Source organism: Neofelis nebulosa, chromosome 3 (genome assembly GCF_028018385.1).
Source record: "Neofelis nebulosa isolate mNeoNeb1 chromosome 3, mNeoNeb1.pri, whole genome shotgun sequence".
Taxonomy (NCBI): Eukaryota; Metazoa; Chordata; class Mammalia; order Carnivora; family Felidae; genus Neofelis; species Neofelis nebulosa.
The window spans coordinates 103,547,474-103,565,564 of record NC_080784.1 but is presented as its reverse complement, the minus strand read 5'-3'; the positions used below and the strand labels follow the sequence as shown (position 1 = coordinate 103,565,564).

Sequence of the window (18,091 nt, the reverse complement as noted above, 5' to 3'; positions counted from 1 at the left end):
ATTCTACTCCTGAAACTAACATTACACTATATGTTAACTAACTGGAGTTAAAAATTTTTTTTTTAACGTTTATTTGTTTTTGAGACAGAGAGAGACAGAGCTTGGGAAGACAGACAGACAGACAGAGAGACAGACAGACAGGGGAGGGTCAAAGAGAGAGGGAGACACAGAATCAGAAACAGGCTCCAGGCTCTGTCAGCACAGAGCCCGACCCAGGGCTTGAACTTATGGACCACGAGATCATGACCTGAGCTGAAGTCAGACGCTCAACCGACTGAGCCATCCAGGCGCCCCAACTAACTGGAGTTTAAATAAAAACTTGAATAAAATAAAATAAAATAATTTAATAATCAAAGCTGAAAAAAAAGAGAGAGGGAGGGGGAGAGGGAGAGAGAAAAGAAAGAAAGAAAGAAAGAAAGAAAGAAAGAAAGAAAGAAAGAAAGAAAGAAAAGAAAAGAAAAGAAAAGAAAAGAAAAGAAAAGAAAAGAAAAGAAAAGAAAAGAAACGAAACGAAAAGAGAAAAGAAAAGAAGTCAAGCATGTCAGGCTGACTGCTTGAACAAAATTAGGGCACCGACCTATAAGGAAAAAAGTGAAGCCAAATGAAGATCCTTTGGGGTATCAATTCAGAATTCTTCTCCTTTTAAAAAAAATGTTTATTTATTTAATTTGAGACATAGAAGGAGAGCACAAATTGGGGAGAGGCAGAGAGGAAATCCCAAGCAGGTTCTATACTTACAATCGTAAGATCATGACCTATGTTGAAATCAAGAGTCTGACACTCAGCCAACTGAGCCACCCAGGCACCCCTTCAATTCAGAATTCTTAAAAGCCAATTGATGAACCAAGACTTAACTAGAATCAAGAGACAATCATATTTTAAAAATTAATAATATGCAGAACATATACCACCTGAACTTAGCTGGTTTAAAAAAATTTTTTTTTTTACTGAATTACATGTGAAATACCCATGGATATCATCAAAGATCATCTTTTTTACTATTTTGTGGAAACCATGCTATTTATTTCCTTGATTTTCTTAACTTTCTTATCAGAATTTAGTTATAGTCTATATAAAATCTTACTCTGTTATTTAACTGACTGTTCATGGTAAAATCTGCCTTTTGTATTTCTTTTGTATTCTGAAGATTGTTATAGATAGGTTTGGCTATAATTAGAAATTTAACATCTTTGTGTACCTATTGTATTACTTTGGCTTATAATAAATTCTTTTTTAGGGAGAAGATGTTGATCTTCATTTATTTCTACCAGATTGCCACCCTAGTAAATATTCATTATTTATGCTGGTGAAGAATTGCCACCCAAACAAAATGACTCATGATACCGGTATTCCTGCTGAGTGTCAAAGTGGGCAGAAAACTGTTAAACCAAAATGGCGGAACATTACACAAGAAAAGTGAGTATTTTGTGTTTGTATGTGGAGAAATTATTCTTCTGATTCTTTCAAAGAATAATGATAAAAGTTAATTATCTGTAACTAGCGTTTGGATACAATTAAAGGAATAAGTACCTGACTAGAACTTAATTTTTTGTTCTTCACAGAGCTGGTTGGGTTGAATGCTGGACTGTCCCAAGTGTCATGCTCACAATTGATTATACATGGCATCCAATTTATCCGCAAAAAGCAGATGAGCAGCTAAAGCAATCGTGTAAGTGTTTTTGTATAATTTGTACTTTGAAACATCTGGTTTTATGATTGATAACTATTAAAGGTATAAGAAATTGTTTTTAATTTTGGAAATGCATCTGTTCTTTTGTCATAATTGTATACATTTAAAAATCTGTTAAGTAATTGTGGCATAATTATAACTAACTTTCATTGAGCATTTACTGTGTATCAAATGCAGTAAAACCTTGGTTTGTGAGCGTAATTCATGCTTGTAATCCAAAGCACTTGTATATCAGAGAAATACAAGAAATAATGGAAACTTAGATGATTCGTTTCACAACCCAAAAATATTCATATAAAAATGATTGCAGTGTTGTAATTTTGTAATACAAACTATTAACGAAAATACAAAATTTAAAGAGAAATAATTTGGCTGGTGTGAGGGAGACAAGAGAGAGGAGGGTTATTGTGTAGGATGACTTTCACTATCAGTAACAGAATCACTGTTATTGGCTTAACGGAATATTTTTCTGGAAAGGGTACACACTTGCATGGATGTTGACTATAGTACAGTATTAATAAACTCTTGTCATGTATCGTATTTAATGCAACTGGCAATAGGGCAGCAGAGAAAAGGGTTCATATCTTCAGGCAGCCTGATCTAGAATGAAGCAAAGCATTCCCAAGCTTACTCTTGAATGGAAAAGCAAAGGACTGTCCGTAGGTGCTTTGAAGTGACAAAAAATACACTAGTGCCAGTTGTGGGCACTTTCCAACTTGCTGAAAAATCACTGATTGCTGCCAAACATCATGGCCTGAGACCAAGCACCAAGCATCCGAGCATGGGAGATGATCACTCACAATCCTGCAGAGAGAGGGAGAGAGAGAGAAGAACCATTGACTCAGTTGTGATCATGTGACATTTGGCATCACATGCTACTCATATTGTAAGACATCGTTCATTTATCAAGTTAAAATTTATTGGAAATGTTTGCTCATCTTGCAGAATACTGGCAGAGCAAGTTATTTGCAATCCAAGGTTTTACTGTACTAGAATAAGCTATTTCCTGGTTTACATTATCTCATAATCCTTATAACAACTCTGTGAGATAAATGTTATTATTGTCATCGTAGAGTTGAACAAATAATGCTTAGAGAAAGTAAATAATTTTTTCAAGTTCTACCAACTAGAAACAGAAGAGCTGTAATATCAAGGTGCATGTGAGTATATACATAAACCACTTGGTTTCATGAAATGTTATTTTTTTTGAAATGTTAGTTTTTTTTAAAATATACTTTCACAATTATCATATCATTTCATAATTATTCCAAACTGGAATTAGAATCAAGTGATTTTTAATTTGTATTTTTCCAGTGAGTTAAGAGTTAAAGAATAGTTTTCATAATTGTTCTTATGTTTGGAGCTTGATAATGTCACACTGTATTTGAATTACAAAAAAAAAAAAATCAAGTTTATTTATTGTGAGAGAGTGGGGGAGGAGCAAAGAGAAAGAGGGAGAGACAGAATCCCAAGCAGGCTCTGCACAGCGCAGAGCCTGTTGCAGGGCCTGAACCCGTGAAACCGTGAGATCATGACCTGAGCCGAAACCAAGAGTCAGACACTTAACTGACTGAGCCACCCAGGTGCCCTGATAATGTCACGCTGTATTTGAATAGCTGTTTATGTGAAAACAACTTAGTACTTTAGTGCCCAAGTATAGTTAAAGCCTAATTGTGACCTGAATTTATATTGCAGGGACTCAAGAATGTTAATAGGAAATTTTCATTGATTCTGTGCCATCTGGTTATGTATTTCTACACATATTTCTGTGAAGTCTTCTATTGTGTATTCTTATTAGTCTTGCAGGTCTATTTTCATTAGATATTATAGGTACTATATCAAAGATTGTTCATGAAAAATTGCAAAATAGAATCTCTTAGTGAATAGTTCCTTAAAGAACTTCTAAGAACTTCCCCTCCCCAAGGCATTCTTCTCTTTTTTCTTAATTTTTTCCAGTGTCAGAAATGGAAGAAACAATGCTATCTGTATTAAGGCCATCCCAGAAAACATCAGACAGAGTTGTTTCTTCTCCTTCTACTTCGTCACGCCCACCTATTGATCCCTCAGAACTTCCACCTGATAAACTTCATGTGGAAATGGAACTTTCTCCAGATTCTCAAATAACTCTATATGGACCATTATTAAATGCCTTCTTATGTATAAAGGTATGATTTTCAAAAGAAGTCACACATTTTTAAACATAGATAAAATGGTTAATATCTAATTAAAATTGAGTCCATTTGAAATAGCCAGTTAGATGGTTTAAAGTTGTTGAGGATATATCATATATGTTGATTAGACTTGTGGTGTTAGACTCGATTACAAATTCATTTATTAAAAATGGTGTACTTCTCAGTTGAGTTTTTGTTTTGTTTTTTTAGCATTGACTATATTCTAGGAATTGTACTAGTTGCAGGAGAGAGAGATGATAACAGCATTTTTTCTCAAGGAGGTAAGCTAGAGGATATAATAGGATAGACATATATAGGGGCAAATTTTTAACAGGTTGTAATATAAGAGCAAAAGAAGTACAAGAGAACCTTGTTATCTGAAAATAATAAAATCAGTGAATTCATTAAAAACAAACAACTTTATTTCACTCTTATGTGGATCCTGAGAAACGTAACAGAAACCCATGGGGGAGGGGAAGGAGAAAAAAAAAAAAAAAAAAAAAAAAGAGGTTAGAGTGGGAGAGAGCCAAAGCATAAGAGACTGTTAAAAACTGAGAACAAACTGAGGGTTGATGGGGGGTGGGAGGGAGGGCAGGGTGGGTGATGGGTATTGAGGAGGGCACCTTTTGGGATGAGCACTGGGTGTTGTATGGAAACCAATTTGACAGTAAATTTCATATATTAAAAAATAAAAAATAAAAATAAATAAATAAAATTAAAAAAAAAAAGAAAAGAAAAATAACATATGCTGTTTTATCCTAATATATAATTGTTTTAATATTATTTAGTATATAAAACTTGATTTCCATAAAAATGTTTCAAGAATTGCCTCTTAAAATAATGAAGCACACATAAATGTGAGTCAAACTACTGAATTCCAAAACAAATGTAAAAAAAAAAAATAATAAAAACAAACAACTTTATTTCATGCTAAACAATAAGCAAAGATATGTTTGGAGCACTTTCTTAACATTGAAGCAAATATATGAAAATAAGGTTTTTTTCAGAGTATGACAAATTTAGGTTCTAAAGAAGTATGCCTTCTTTGAATAAAGACTGAATCAAATGTCAATTCATTTTGGTATAATTTTTCCCTTGAAGTTGTATGATTGCATAGTATGATAGCTCTTAAAGGTTGATCAAGCATGATCAAGGTCAATCAAGTAGAGAGGCTGTATTAAGATAAATATGTGAGCACTTTGTCAGTTTTCTACACATCACTCTTCTCTTGATATTCAAATCATGTTTTACAAAAGTCCCCAGCAAGTCATCAATAACTCTTAACTGATTTACTCATTTTTATAGGTAACTGCTCTAAGCCTTCTAGATCCGTACTTTAGCACTGATAGCTTTACCTGTGATTTGAGCAGTTGTCCAGCATCACTTTTAGCAACTTCATAAAATTCTGCATTTTTCCAGGATTTTGCCAATTCACTTTGCTTTAGATTTTCATTATACTGTTCAATGTTCTACCACATCTGATAATCAAAGTGAGACTAACTGTCCAAACATTATCAATCATGAGCGTTAGAGTTACTTGTGGGATAGATTTTTGTGTGAGTCTAAATTTATCATTGTTTATTTATTTGCTTCCTTGTGTAATTTCATAACTGGAGGTTTGGATATTGAATGCTTAGGTAACAGGCAATCCGATAATGTACAGTGACAGGAGTAATTAATTCTGGAAAGGGTCTAGGATGATCAGGGTTATCAGGAAAGGACAATCAATGTTTGTTAATAAAGGCTCTCTGGAAGAAGTACTTACTAGCTGAACAGATTTTGTAGGTATCTAAAATTTTTATATTTGATATAATGTCTTATATTTACTAAAAACTACCCTAAAGCATCAGATGATATAACTTAAGATAAAAGATGCAAGGGACAATGTGTTTAATATTTGTGGAATCTAAGGTGTCTGTTTGGTTTTAGGAGAGATTCCTGAAGGAGTGATTCTTCAGATTCAAAGGGGAGAAATACCACCCCCCACCCCACACACACATTTTTTTTTACCTTGTGACCATTGTTTGACCTAAAATATTCTTCACATATTTCTCCCAATATCTTGTTTTCTTGGATTGCAGGTGAATAACTATGAAGGATTTAAAATGCATTTTTCATGTTAAAGTTTCCTTGAAGAGGCTGAACTATATTTTAATTTAAATGTAAGCAATGATTTAGTAAGTGAAGATGGTTATATTGTTATAATACGAGTTTTGAATACCAGCAAAGAGATATTGACACTGTTTTTTGCATTGCTCTATGTATATGAGCCTCAATTTTTTTCTTCTAAAAATTCCATAGTAATATATATTCATCAAAAATAAGAGTACTGTAACAGAAAAATAAAGAGAAAGGAGTATATGCCTTCTTTGGACTTCTTTACAAATTCTATTCCATAAACGTAACCTCTGTTGATAGTTTGTTTTGATGCAGTCCTTTTCATACATTAAGATATAACAACTGTCTAGTATTGTCAAAAGTTTGTTGTACTGAACTTTGTGTTAGTATTTACATTCATCAAATTAACTCAGAACTTGTATGTAATGTCTACTAAAACATATTAAAATTTTTAAGGTTTTGAAATGTTAAAAAATATATATATATCTAAAATATGACAAAAGGTTTTTTAGGCCAGTGAACTCTATGAACTCTTTATTAGGAATACAAGTAACTCTTTAAGTCTTTTTTTTTTTTTTTTTCCTTCTTTCTTTTTTTCCCTTCCTCCTATATAGCTTAGGTGTCATGCTGGTATGGAGATATTATCTGATCTTAAATAACTCTCTTTAAATTACTTTTTAAAAATTTGTTTTAATATATAACTTATGTTCTACTTAGTGTCAGTGTTAGAATGTATGTATCTATAAATAAAAGAAGACAAAGAGAATGTGAAAATTCATGTAACTGAGATTGTATTTTCCTTAGTTACTAGATTTAAACATCAAGAAATTTTAAAGGATAGGTTAGGAAAAAAATGAATCATTTTATATTTGTTTGACTGTAAAACTGATTTCCAAAATCCATAAAAGAAACTAGGCTTACTATTATTATTACTAGAAACTCTGAGGAGAATATATACTAACATGCATTAAAATCAATGAGCATATTTTATGGAAATGTCTACATCTTCTGAATTGACTTCTCTTTTTACATTTTTTCTTAATGGAAGAATGGAAATCTGAATCTAAATACTGATAGCATGTCAGTGGTAGTCAGTAGTAACTGTGGATTAAGGGTGGGTATAGTATGTATGTTTTTCTTACTGAAAAAAAAGTTTTAGTGGTCTTAAACAGAAGCCTGGCTATCAAATTTCCATGAAAAAAATTTGAATACTGGAAACTGAGTACCTGTAGATTTTTTTTCTCCCCCTGCATCTCTGAATTTATTAGCTGTCTTCTTTTAACTATTGTAATAATTCTTCTTTTTCTTCTTTTTTGAGAAATGAGTATCATTACATAAATATGAATGTTTAGGCTGGGGAAAAAATGATAGTGTCCTGTTACTTGCAATAGTTACTTGACACTAATAAACTATCTCTAGGAAAATAAAATTTCATAGGACTCTTAAGTAGTTTGAAAATATAGCTTATTTTATCATTTTAAAATTCATTCATGCCACAAACTTGACAAAGTAATATATTTTCCCAGTTAGGTAAGTCATTGTTCTGTTTTGTTTTTTTCCTAGTGTTGTTTTAAAGATAGTTTTAAAGATAGTTCAGTTTTGCATGCCACTTACCATAACATCGAAATGGAATTTTTGTCTTTGTAAATATTTGTGTACATTTATTAATCTTAAAATACTATAAAAGTTTGCCATAATATATTACTACTTATACTTCAGTCAGCCTTCTGGTAATTTTTTTTTAGTGAACCCTTAAGAAGTTAACCCTTACAGATGGAGTTCATATACTAAAAACAAAACAAAACAAAAACAAACCTAAAATGAAAACAAATAAAACTTCAGTCACACACTCAGCATTAAACATTTAACACAAGGCTAATGTTTTAAAGGAGTTATGATTTTATCACTATCTTTAATTTTTAAAATTTTTTAAAAAAATTATTTATTTTGAGAGAGAAAGAGAGAGGGAGAGAACGAATGTGGGAGGGATGGAGAGAGGGAAAGAGAGGGAATCCCAAGCAGCCTCTGCACTGTCAGCGTGGAGCCCTAGGCAGGGCTCGAACCCATGAACCATGAGATCCATAAATCATGAAGATCATGAGATCATGACCTGAGCCAAAATCAAGACTCAGATGCTCAACAGACTGAGACACCCAGGTGCCCCTTAACAGTAATTTTGTCAATAATATTCAATAGGTTCAGACATGATAACTCATAAAAGACTCCTAGAGTGTTTTAACTCTAAAAATAGTCATTGGCATATTTAATAAAAATTAGCAAATGTCCTCTACCATGTTAGGGATTTCAGTATTCCCTAAAGAATTTGCTATGAGTTATTTCTGTTTTAGATAATTAAATGGAGATTGGTTTGTTAGCAAATTGAACATTAGGCCCAAGAGAATATTTTTCTTTTAATTTTAATAATCTATAGTAATTTTCTTTTTTTAAGGTTAAAAGTTACAAGAGACTGTAAGAGACTACTAGGGAATCTTTTAAAAATAAGATATATAGAGTAGGATTATTAAAAATTGGCTAAAATGAGCATGACTTATTTCTGTTGATTTGTTGGTAACTCTTTGTTGAAAGCTAATAAACGTGAACAACTGTACTCTGACTCCATTGATAAGTTGTGTGGAGGAAGGGTGGAATAGAAGTGATTGGGTCTAGTGGCCATTTACAGTTAAATTCACTGAAGAAACCATTCTTTCCATCTGTCTCTGGAATGTATACCTGTTGGCAAACCTACTGAACTCATCTCCAGGACTGGAATGGAATGTATATTTTGAAAAGGCTTCTCAAATGATCTAAGGGAAGACCGTGGCTCTGAATACCTCTAGATCTTTAATGTTTATTGAAATCAGTTAGGGGCGCCTGGGTGACTCAGTTGGTTAAGCATCTGACTTGGGCTCAGCTCATGATCTCACAGTTCATGAATTCAAGCCCCGTGTCGGGCTCTGTACTAACAGCTCAGAGCCTGGAGCCTGCTTCAAATTCTGTATCACCCTCTCTCTCTGCCCCTCCCCTGCTGGCGCTCTGTCTCTCTCAAAAATAAATAAAAACATTAAAAAAAAAAATCAATTAGACATTTATTTTTCATTTTAAAATTTTAATGTTGGAATTTAGGATAAAAACCAATGTTTATTTACATTTATATTTGTGCTTGAATTTGTCCATGGTACAGAGTTATATAATAAAGGCAATTATCAAGATGTCAAGCAGGTTCTAAGTAGGACCTGTATTAGAGGCAGGTAACGATAGAGAATACAGGAAAAAACATTAGTTTTGTGAGTCAGTAGCTTTGGGATTTTAATATTAGTCCTGCCACTAATTAACCAAATGACTATATGCCCTGCAACATTCTTTCCTATTAAAAGGTATTTAATTGGCCTGATTAATTGACTAGTCAGAAAATAAATGTCAATAAGTAAAATGCAGAATTTATCAAAATACTGACTTGATTTCTAATATTCAAGAAATATAGTTAACTGTGCTAACAGGAATATTTTAACAACTTTTGATTGCTACTGACAGATCAAATTGGTAAAATTTAAATGCAGAATAATGGTAAGATAAAAGAATTTCATTTAAAATACATCAGGTTAGAGGGGCACTTGGGTGGCTCAGTCAGTTGAGCTTCTGACTTTGGCTGAGGTCATGAATCTCACGGTTCATGAGTTCAGGCCCAGCATCAGGCTCTGTGCTGGTGGCTCAGAGCCTGGAGTCTGCTTCAGATTCTGTGTCTCCCTTTATTTCTATGCCTCCCCACGTCTGCCCCCCCTTCTCTCTCTCTCTCTCTCTCTCTCTCTCTCTCTCTCTCTCTCTCAAAAATAAAAACATTGAAAAAAATTAAAGTCAGAGAGACAAATACCATATGATTTCACTCATATGTGGAATTTAAGAAACAAATAAGCAAAGGGAAAAGAGAGAGAGAGAGAGAGAGAGTCAGACCAAGAAAAATCAGACCAAGAAAAAGACTCTTAATTACAGAGAACAAACTGATGGTTACCAGAGGGGAGGCATGCAGATGGGAGGGATATAGGTGAGATAGGTGAAGGGGATTAAAGAGGGCACTTGTGACAAGCATCACTAGGTGTTGTATGGAAGTGTTGAATCACTATATTGTACATCTGAAACTAATATGACACTGTATGTTATTTGGAATTTAAATAAAAAGTTTTTTTTTAAGTTTATTTATTTTGAGAGAAACAAAAAACAGAGTGAGTGGGGGAAGGGAAGAGAGAGAGAGGGAGAGAGAAGAGAGTCCCAAATAGGCTCTGAGCTGTCAGCATGGAGCCCAATGTGGAGCTCGATCCCACAAACTGTGAGATTATGAACTGAGCTGAAATCAGGAGTCAGACACTCAACAGACTGAGCCACCCAGGCACTCCTAAATAAAATGTTTTTTAAAAAGGAAAATAATAATAATAAATTTAAATTCGGGTATAAAACGAACCAAGATATTAATAGTTAAAATACTTTGCATAAGGAACCAGGATGAACTATGTGAAAGAAGTTTTGGTAACCATCAATAACATGTTTTTATCATCAGGAACCAAAATTGGACATTCCTATTCAGGTTGTTAAAAGCACTTTTGATATTATTTCACCCAGAATATATGAATTGTGGTAGTTAGCTAATTGTATTTAGATTGATTTTCAATGAATTGAACTTCCTTCAAAGGATGTCTTTTGGGTATTGTTGTCTCAGAACTCTGAGAAAGATTGAAAACTTTTGAACCTTACACATCTTCAAAGTTTTCTTAGAGTTTTTGCTATAATTGGAGGTGGTTTGTCATGAAGCTTTACTATAAACTTAGGTTATTTATTTATTTATTTATTGTTACAGAATGCTTATTTGCTAAGTAGCTAAGTAGGTGTATGTCACAAGCATATGTATCTCTCTCTCTCTTTTTTTTTTTTCCTTTCAAGGAAACAGACCATATACTTTTAACCAAAGAAAATAGGGAGATGCTTAGTTTACAAAATTCAGGCTCTAATTTGAAAAGTTACTGTTACATATCTCTTTGATAGCAATTTGTTCTTAATATTTATAGGAAAACTACTTTGGGGAAGATGACATGTATATGGATTTTGAAGAGGTTATTTCAAGTCCTGTTCTGTCACTGTCAACATCATCCAGCTCTGGGTGGACTGCTGTTGGAATGGAAAATGACAGAAAGGAAAATGAAAGTTCAGCCAAATCAATTCATCCGCTTACCTTGCGTCCTTGGGATATTACTGTACTTGTTAATTTATACAAAGTTCATGGGCGTCTTCCTGTTGTAAGTGTTTACATAATCAAAATAATCTGGAGTGTATTATGAAATTCACCCAACTCAGACAACTATATGTGTGTGTACACACATGCACACACTAATAAAAAAATTCAGATTCGAAAACTTTAAAATTTATCCTTTTACCTTTATAAAGCTAGTTTATTATTTTCTTCATAATGCGATTACTTAATCATTGATAATTTTCTGTTTCTCTTCTTTCACTTTAGTTCCTTCTTTGCTGTTCTGTGTCACGTTAGAACATTTTGTCATGATGTTGAGTTGCTGGGTTTATAGTTAGCTCGACGGATATTCTAGGATTTATGTTGTCTTATCCTTTATCTCCAACTCTAGACCATTGGGTGCCTTATGGTGAACTTACTACAAAATCAAGATGCAGATTGACCCTGGAGATTGAATTGTTTTCTGGGGTTTGGATCCAGCACAGAATCCTGGTTCAGTCTAAGGGTGACCCATGGACTTTTGGGGCTGACTTGCAATGGGATTATATTGCCCAGAGAACCCAGGGTTGTTGGAGTGAGGCCAGATAGGGAGGGTGAGGCCCTAGAGAATTGTGCTGCCTCCTGGCTCCGTGTCATGTACCTACGGTTGCACACCAGAGGAGTCCTCTCTGGTGCTTAGTAAACCTAACGATCTTAGTAGAGTACAGAACAGTTTTGTCAGTAAACTTCTGCTTTTTAAGAATCAAAAATCTCTTAATTATGTAAGTGTGATTTTTATTTCCCTATACTGCCTTGATCTTTATTTTTTCTATATCTTGATTATGGTATTTTGTTTGACTTTAGCATGGAACCACTGATGGTCCTGAGTGCCCTACAGCATTCTTGGAAAGACTGTGTTTTGAAATGAAAAAAGGATTTAGGGAGACCATGCTGCAACTTGTCCTATCACCCCTGAATGTGTTTGTCAGTGACAATTATCAGGTAATGTGAAAGTGAGTCATGGTAGGGGCTTAGAGATGAATTATTACTCTTTACAGGGTTGATTCAGTGTGTTAGCTTCTGTGTATGGTATAGGTAGCTCTTTAAATTAGAAGCTTTTAATTTAACCATATTAAGAGGTTTTGTATATGTATGTGAGTTTTTCAAGAATCTCAGTCTTGTTTGTTTTTTTTTTTTCTGCTGTTTGCTATTTATGTGATCCCATACAATTGTACTCTATTGTTTTTAGAGATGAAGAGAAATATTTTATAACTTTTTCATGTTTATGGAAGGGAAAAATATATAAAATTTTGGTGGACTCTGTTGAAAATGACAACCTGAATATTCATCTTATCCAGTCCTATAAATCTCCAAACATACATATCCACATGGCCAGTAGTTTATTCTTTTCATGTAACACACTTAAAAGATACTTTGTTAATCCCTTCAAGATATCCCCGGGGCTGTTTGGAAGAGAACCAATAATATTCACTAAAAGGGAATAATTTACAATCTTGGGTAAATCATCACTTTGTTGTTATTTTTTAATGTCAAATGGCTTCACTTTTCATTTACCAGTACTTTAAGGCTCTTCCCTACTTTATTCAAGTTGTGAGCTTTAGAAAAATAAATGGATTTTAATATAAGGCAAAGTAAAATTATATATGGAAGGATGAATCTGATACCCCCAAATCATCAACTGATGATAACTTGCATGGTTTCTATGTAGTAACTGATCATTTTATTTAAAATAGCCTATCCCTTCTTAACTCCTTTGCCACAACTGACCATATTTTTCTACATAGAATCTAATTTTTTCATATGTATATATTTTTGACATAGCTGAGCTCATAATGGCTCAGACTTAACATATGCTTATTTTTGCCACAGAGAGTGTTTCTTTTATCAACTTTTATTTTTAAATAATAGGCATACCTCATTTTATTGCATGTTGCTTTATTGCACCTTGCAAATATTGCATTTTTTACAAATTGAGGTTTGTGGCAACTCTGCATCAGGCCAGTCTGTCAGGGCTGTTTTTCCAGCAGCATTTGCTCACTTCATGTCTCTGTGTCACATTTTGGTAATTTTCACAATATTTGCAACTTTTTCATTATTGTATTTGTTATGGTGACTTGTGACCACTGATCTGTGATGTTACTTTTGTAATTGTTTCAGGGTGCCACACACTGCCCATATAAGATGGCAAACTTAATTGATAAATGTTGTGTGTATTCACCAACCAGCTGTTTTCCTGTCACTCCCCCTCTTCCTGGGCCTCCCTCTTCTCTAAAACACAAAGGTATTGAAATTAGGCCAATTAATAACCCTGCAGTGGCCTCTGAGTGTTAAGTGAAAGGAAGAGCTGTATGTCTGCCACTTTAAATCAGAAGTTAGAAATGATTCAGCTTAGTGAGGAAGGCATGTAGAAACCCAAGGTAGACTGAAAGCTAGGCCTCCTGCACCAGTTAGCCAAGTTGTGATGCAAAGGAAAAATTCTTCAGGGAAATTAGAAGTGCTGTTCCAATGAACACACTGATGATAAGAAAAAAAAAAAAACAGCTTATTATTATTATTTTTAATGTTTATTTATTTTTTGAGACAGAGACAGAATGCGAGTGGGTTGGGGCAGAGGGAGAGGGAGGCACAGAATCTGAAGCAGGCTCCAGGCTCTGAGCTGTCAGCACAGAGCCTGACACGGGATGCGGGGCTCGAACTCACAAGCTGTGAGATCATGACCTGAGCCAAAGTCGGATGCTCAACCGACTGAGCCACCCAGGCACCCCCACAACAGCTTATTTTTGATACAGAGAACGTTTCAGTGGTTTGGATAGGAGATTAAATCAGCCACAATATCTCCTTAAGCCAAAACCTAATCCAGAGCAAGGCCCTCACGCTCTTCAATTCTGTGAAGTCTGAGAGAGAGGAGGAAGTTGCAGAAGAAAAGTTTGAAGCTAACAGAGGTTGGTTCATGAGGTTTAAGAAAAGAAGCCATCTCCATAACATAAAAGTGCAAGGTGAAGCAGCAGGTGCTGATGTAGAAGCTATAGCAAGTTATGCAGAAGATCTAGCTAAGATAAGTAATGAAGATGGCTACGCTAAAGAACAGATTTTCAAAGTAGATCAAACAGCCTTCTATTGAAAGAAGATGACATCTAGGACTTTCATAACTGGAGAGGAGAAGTCAATGCCTGGCTTCAAAACTTAAAAGGACGGGCTGATATTCTACTTAAGGGCCATTTATAACTGGTAACTTTAAGTTGAAGCCAATGCTCATTTACCATTTTGAAAATTCTAGGGCCCTTAAGAATTATGCTAAATCTACTTTGCCTGTGCTCTATCAGTGGCACAACAAAGTCCGGATGACAGTGTATCTGGTTACAACATGGTTTACTGAATATTTTAAGCTCACTATTGAGACCTACTGCTAAGAAAAAGAGGGTTCTTTCAAAATGTGGGGGCTCATTGACAATGCACCTGGTCACCCAAGAGCTCTAATGGAGATGTACAGTGAATTTCATATTTCCATGCCTATTAACACAATATTCAAATTTGCAGCCCTTGGATCAAAGAGTCTTTTTGACTTTCAAGTCATATTATTTAAGAAATACATGTTGTAAGACTATAATAGCTGCCATAGGTAGTGATTCCTCTGGTGGATCTGGGCAAATTGAAAACCTTTTGAAAAGGATTCACCGTTCTAGATACCATGAAGAATATTCATGATTGACAGGATAAGGTTGAAATATCAACATGAAGAGGAGTTTGGAAGAGTTGCTTCCAACTGATTGATGACTTGAGGGGTTTAAGATTTCACTGGAGGAAATAACTGCAGATGTAATGGAAATAGCAAGAGAACTGGAATTAAAAATGGAGCCTGAAGATGGGACTGAATTGCTGCAATCTCATGATCAAACTTTAATGGATGAGTTGCTTCTTAGGGATGAGCAAAGAGTGGATTCTTGAGAAGGAATCTATTTCTGGTGAAGATGCTGTGAAGAGTTTTGAAGTGACAACAAGGATTTAGATTATTACATAAACTGAGTTGATAAAGAAGCAGCAGGGTTTGAGAGGATTGACTCCAAACTTGTAAGAAGTTCTTCTGTGGGTAAAATGCTGTTAAACAGAATGGCATGCTACAGAGAAATTATTTGTAAAAGAAAGAGTCAGTCAGTGCAGCAATTTATAGTTTCGTATTTTAAGAAATTGCCATAGCCACCCCAACCTTCATCAGCCACCATCCTGATCAGTTATTAGCCATCAACTTGGAGGCCAGGCTCTGCACCAGCAAAAAGATTATGACTTGCTGAAAGCTCAGATGATGGTTAGCAGTTTTTAGTAAAAGTATTTTTTAATTAAGATATCTTTGTGTATAGTTTGTTTTTAGACATAATGCTGTTGCACCCTTAATAGACTATAGTTTGGTAGACAATTTTTATGTGCACTGAGAATCAAAAAAAATTTTATCTGACTTGAGCTATATTGTCATAATTGGTTTATAGTGGCAGACTAGAACTGAACCTGAAATATCTCTGAGGTATGCCTATAATTATAGATTCATAAGGAGTTGCAAAGATAGTACAGAGAGGTCCTATGTACCCTTCACCCAATTTCTCCCATGTAGATCTTTTACATAATAAGTGTAATATTAAAACCAGGATTGATATAGGTACAATGTGTGTGCATAGTTCTTGCCACTTTATCACATGTGTAGTTTCATGTAACTGCCATTGAAATTAAGATACAGAACTATTCTGTCATCACAAAGATCTCACTTGCGTAACACTAGTATTTTAACTTACTATAGAAACCTTAAAAATCACTCTCAGAACACTTGGGTAGCTCAGTCAGGTAAGCATTGGACTCTTGATTTCCACTGAAATCAAGGAACACTATGCCTTGTGCTGATGGCCTGCATACACCTACCAAAAAGATTACTGTTGTAAAATTAGCTTGGGAATTATCTGTGAGCTGTCTTAATATATATTAGTATACTGAATTCTCTGAAAAGACTTGCTGTGATATATAGTCACTTAGTGGTATCTACCTTTTGTGGTCACTGTTAGGTGCAGTGGGATAAGTGGTAAACAAGACAGAAATGGTCTTTACCCTAATAAACCTGGTGAAGAAGAGAAATATTGAGGAAATTAATATAATAAATAGTGGTCTTGAGACAAGAACATGATAAGATTGGCCTTCTTAGATTTCTGTGGTTGTTTTTGTAGAATATGTAGGAGACAGATGTAAAAGTGAATGCTGGGAGGCTTTGCAAAACCCTAGCAAGAGGTCATATTATTTGGACCATGTTGATAGCAGTGAAGATGGAAGAAAATCAATGCATTTCTGAGAGATTGGGAGTATAGTTTACAGAAATTGGTGACTGATGGGTACGGCATGGCCGAACATGTTTTGATTCTCTATTACTAATAATATTTTGTGAACTAGTGTTCTATGGAATACCCTATTTTAGGACATATCTTTTAGCTTTCTGAATAAATCCCAGAACTTTTCTCTTTGAAATATTTGCTGCTTTTTAGTAGTAAGTATATAATTTCCATAAGGTAAATCTATCCTTTTTATATTTATATATAGTTCTCAAAATCTATATGAAAGATAGCTTTCTTCCCTAGTTCTTCATTTCTTGATCTTATTTATTGGTCTCTGTTCTTTTTTGTTTTTTTATTTTTAATATTTTTACAATTTATTTTTATTTACTTTTTGTAGAGAGAGAGTACAAGTGGGGGAGGGGCAGAGGGAGAGGGAGAATCTCAAGTAGGCTCCACACCTGGTGCGGAGCCCAGCATAGGGCTTGATACCACGATGCTGGGATTATGACCTGAGCCAAAATCAAGAGTTGCATGCTGAACTGACTGAGCCACCCAGGCGCCTCTCTTTTTAATACGTATTTTAATCTTATTATTCCAGCCTTCTCACCAAAGACTGGTCTCTTATATGCCCTGTCCGTCAGAGTACTAGTTCCTTTTTATTCATTGAGGCAGTTATCAGAGAGGTCTCATTCTTTTTAGGACTTTGCTATCTTGCTTTGCTGTTGGGCTCTTATGGATACTGTCACTAAAGGAGCTTAAATGAGACTCCTTATGGATCCTTAAGTCATATTTTCCAGATAGCATGATTTTACTTAGACTCTGGAGAAAAAAAAAAACAAAACTAGAAATTATAATGCTGATTTTCTTGTACTTCTTACGGTCTTACTATTGTTTTCAGCAGCGACCCCCTGTGGATGAAGTACTCCGGGAAGGTCACATCAATTTGTCGGGTCTCCAGCTGAGAGCACATGCTATGTTCTCAGCAGAAGGTCTTCCTTTGGGAAGTGATTCTTTAGAATACGCATGGTTAATTGATGTGCAGGCTGGAAGCCTTACAGCTAAGGTCACAGCACCACAGGTATGATGCTCTGACTACTTTTCTTCCTTTGCTCACCCACTTCACCAAGAGTAAGTTGTATACCTGTTTAAACATTCATTGCATTTTCACTATTGGCATTCTGATGGCCAGACAACTCATTGCCTTTTGGATTGGAGTCATTCTTGCCATTCAGAATTGTCTTAGCAATGGATGAGTCAGAGACAAGTTTCACTTTTTGAGTCACATAATATTGAAGGGTGTAATGTTTTATAGTTCTTCATAATGCTTTCAAGATCGAGACTTTGGGGAGTCTCGATATATCTCAGTATGAGGACTGTTCTGGAAATTTTATGTATTCTTAAAATTACATTAGTTTGCTCATTGTTAAAATTTTCTTTTCCCAGTATATGGAATACTTTTTTAAGAATTTTTCTTTCTTGTTTATTTCTTAAGTAGGATTTGAAAATATTATTTATGGTGTTAAGGATTAGGTAGCTTGGTTTTTTTACTTGTCATATCTCAAAGCAAGAT

General features: G+C 34.5%; 1 protein-coding gene across 10 annotated transcripts in view; it reads left to right on the top strand.

Annotated features, from left to right (window-relative positions):
- Nucleotides 1-18,091, top strand: part of BLTP1 (bridge-like lipid transfer protein family member 1) — a 215,204-nt gene that overhangs the window by 61,951 nt on the left and 135,162 nt on the right. For 9 of the 10 annotated variants that reach the window (XM_058721470.1, XM_058721463.1, XM_058721465.1 and 6 more), the window contains 6 exons: nucleotides 1,238-1,416; nucleotides 1,563-1,669; nucleotides 3,647-3,855; nucleotides 11,034-11,261; nucleotides 12,059-12,196; nucleotides 17,420-17,599. In XM_058721470.1, the coding sequence (XP_058577453.1) occupies nucleotides 1,238-1,416; nucleotides 1,563-1,669; nucleotides 3,647-3,855; nucleotides 11,034-11,261; nucleotides 12,059-12,196; nucleotides 17,420-17,599 (1,041 nt within the window). The remainder of the gene's footprint in view (nucleotides 1-1,237; nucleotides 1,417-1,562; nucleotides 1,670-3,646; nucleotides 3,856-11,033; nucleotides 11,262-12,058; nucleotides 12,197-17,419; nucleotides 17,600-18,091) is intronic. The other variant, XM_058721464.1, reaches the window with a different exon arrangement.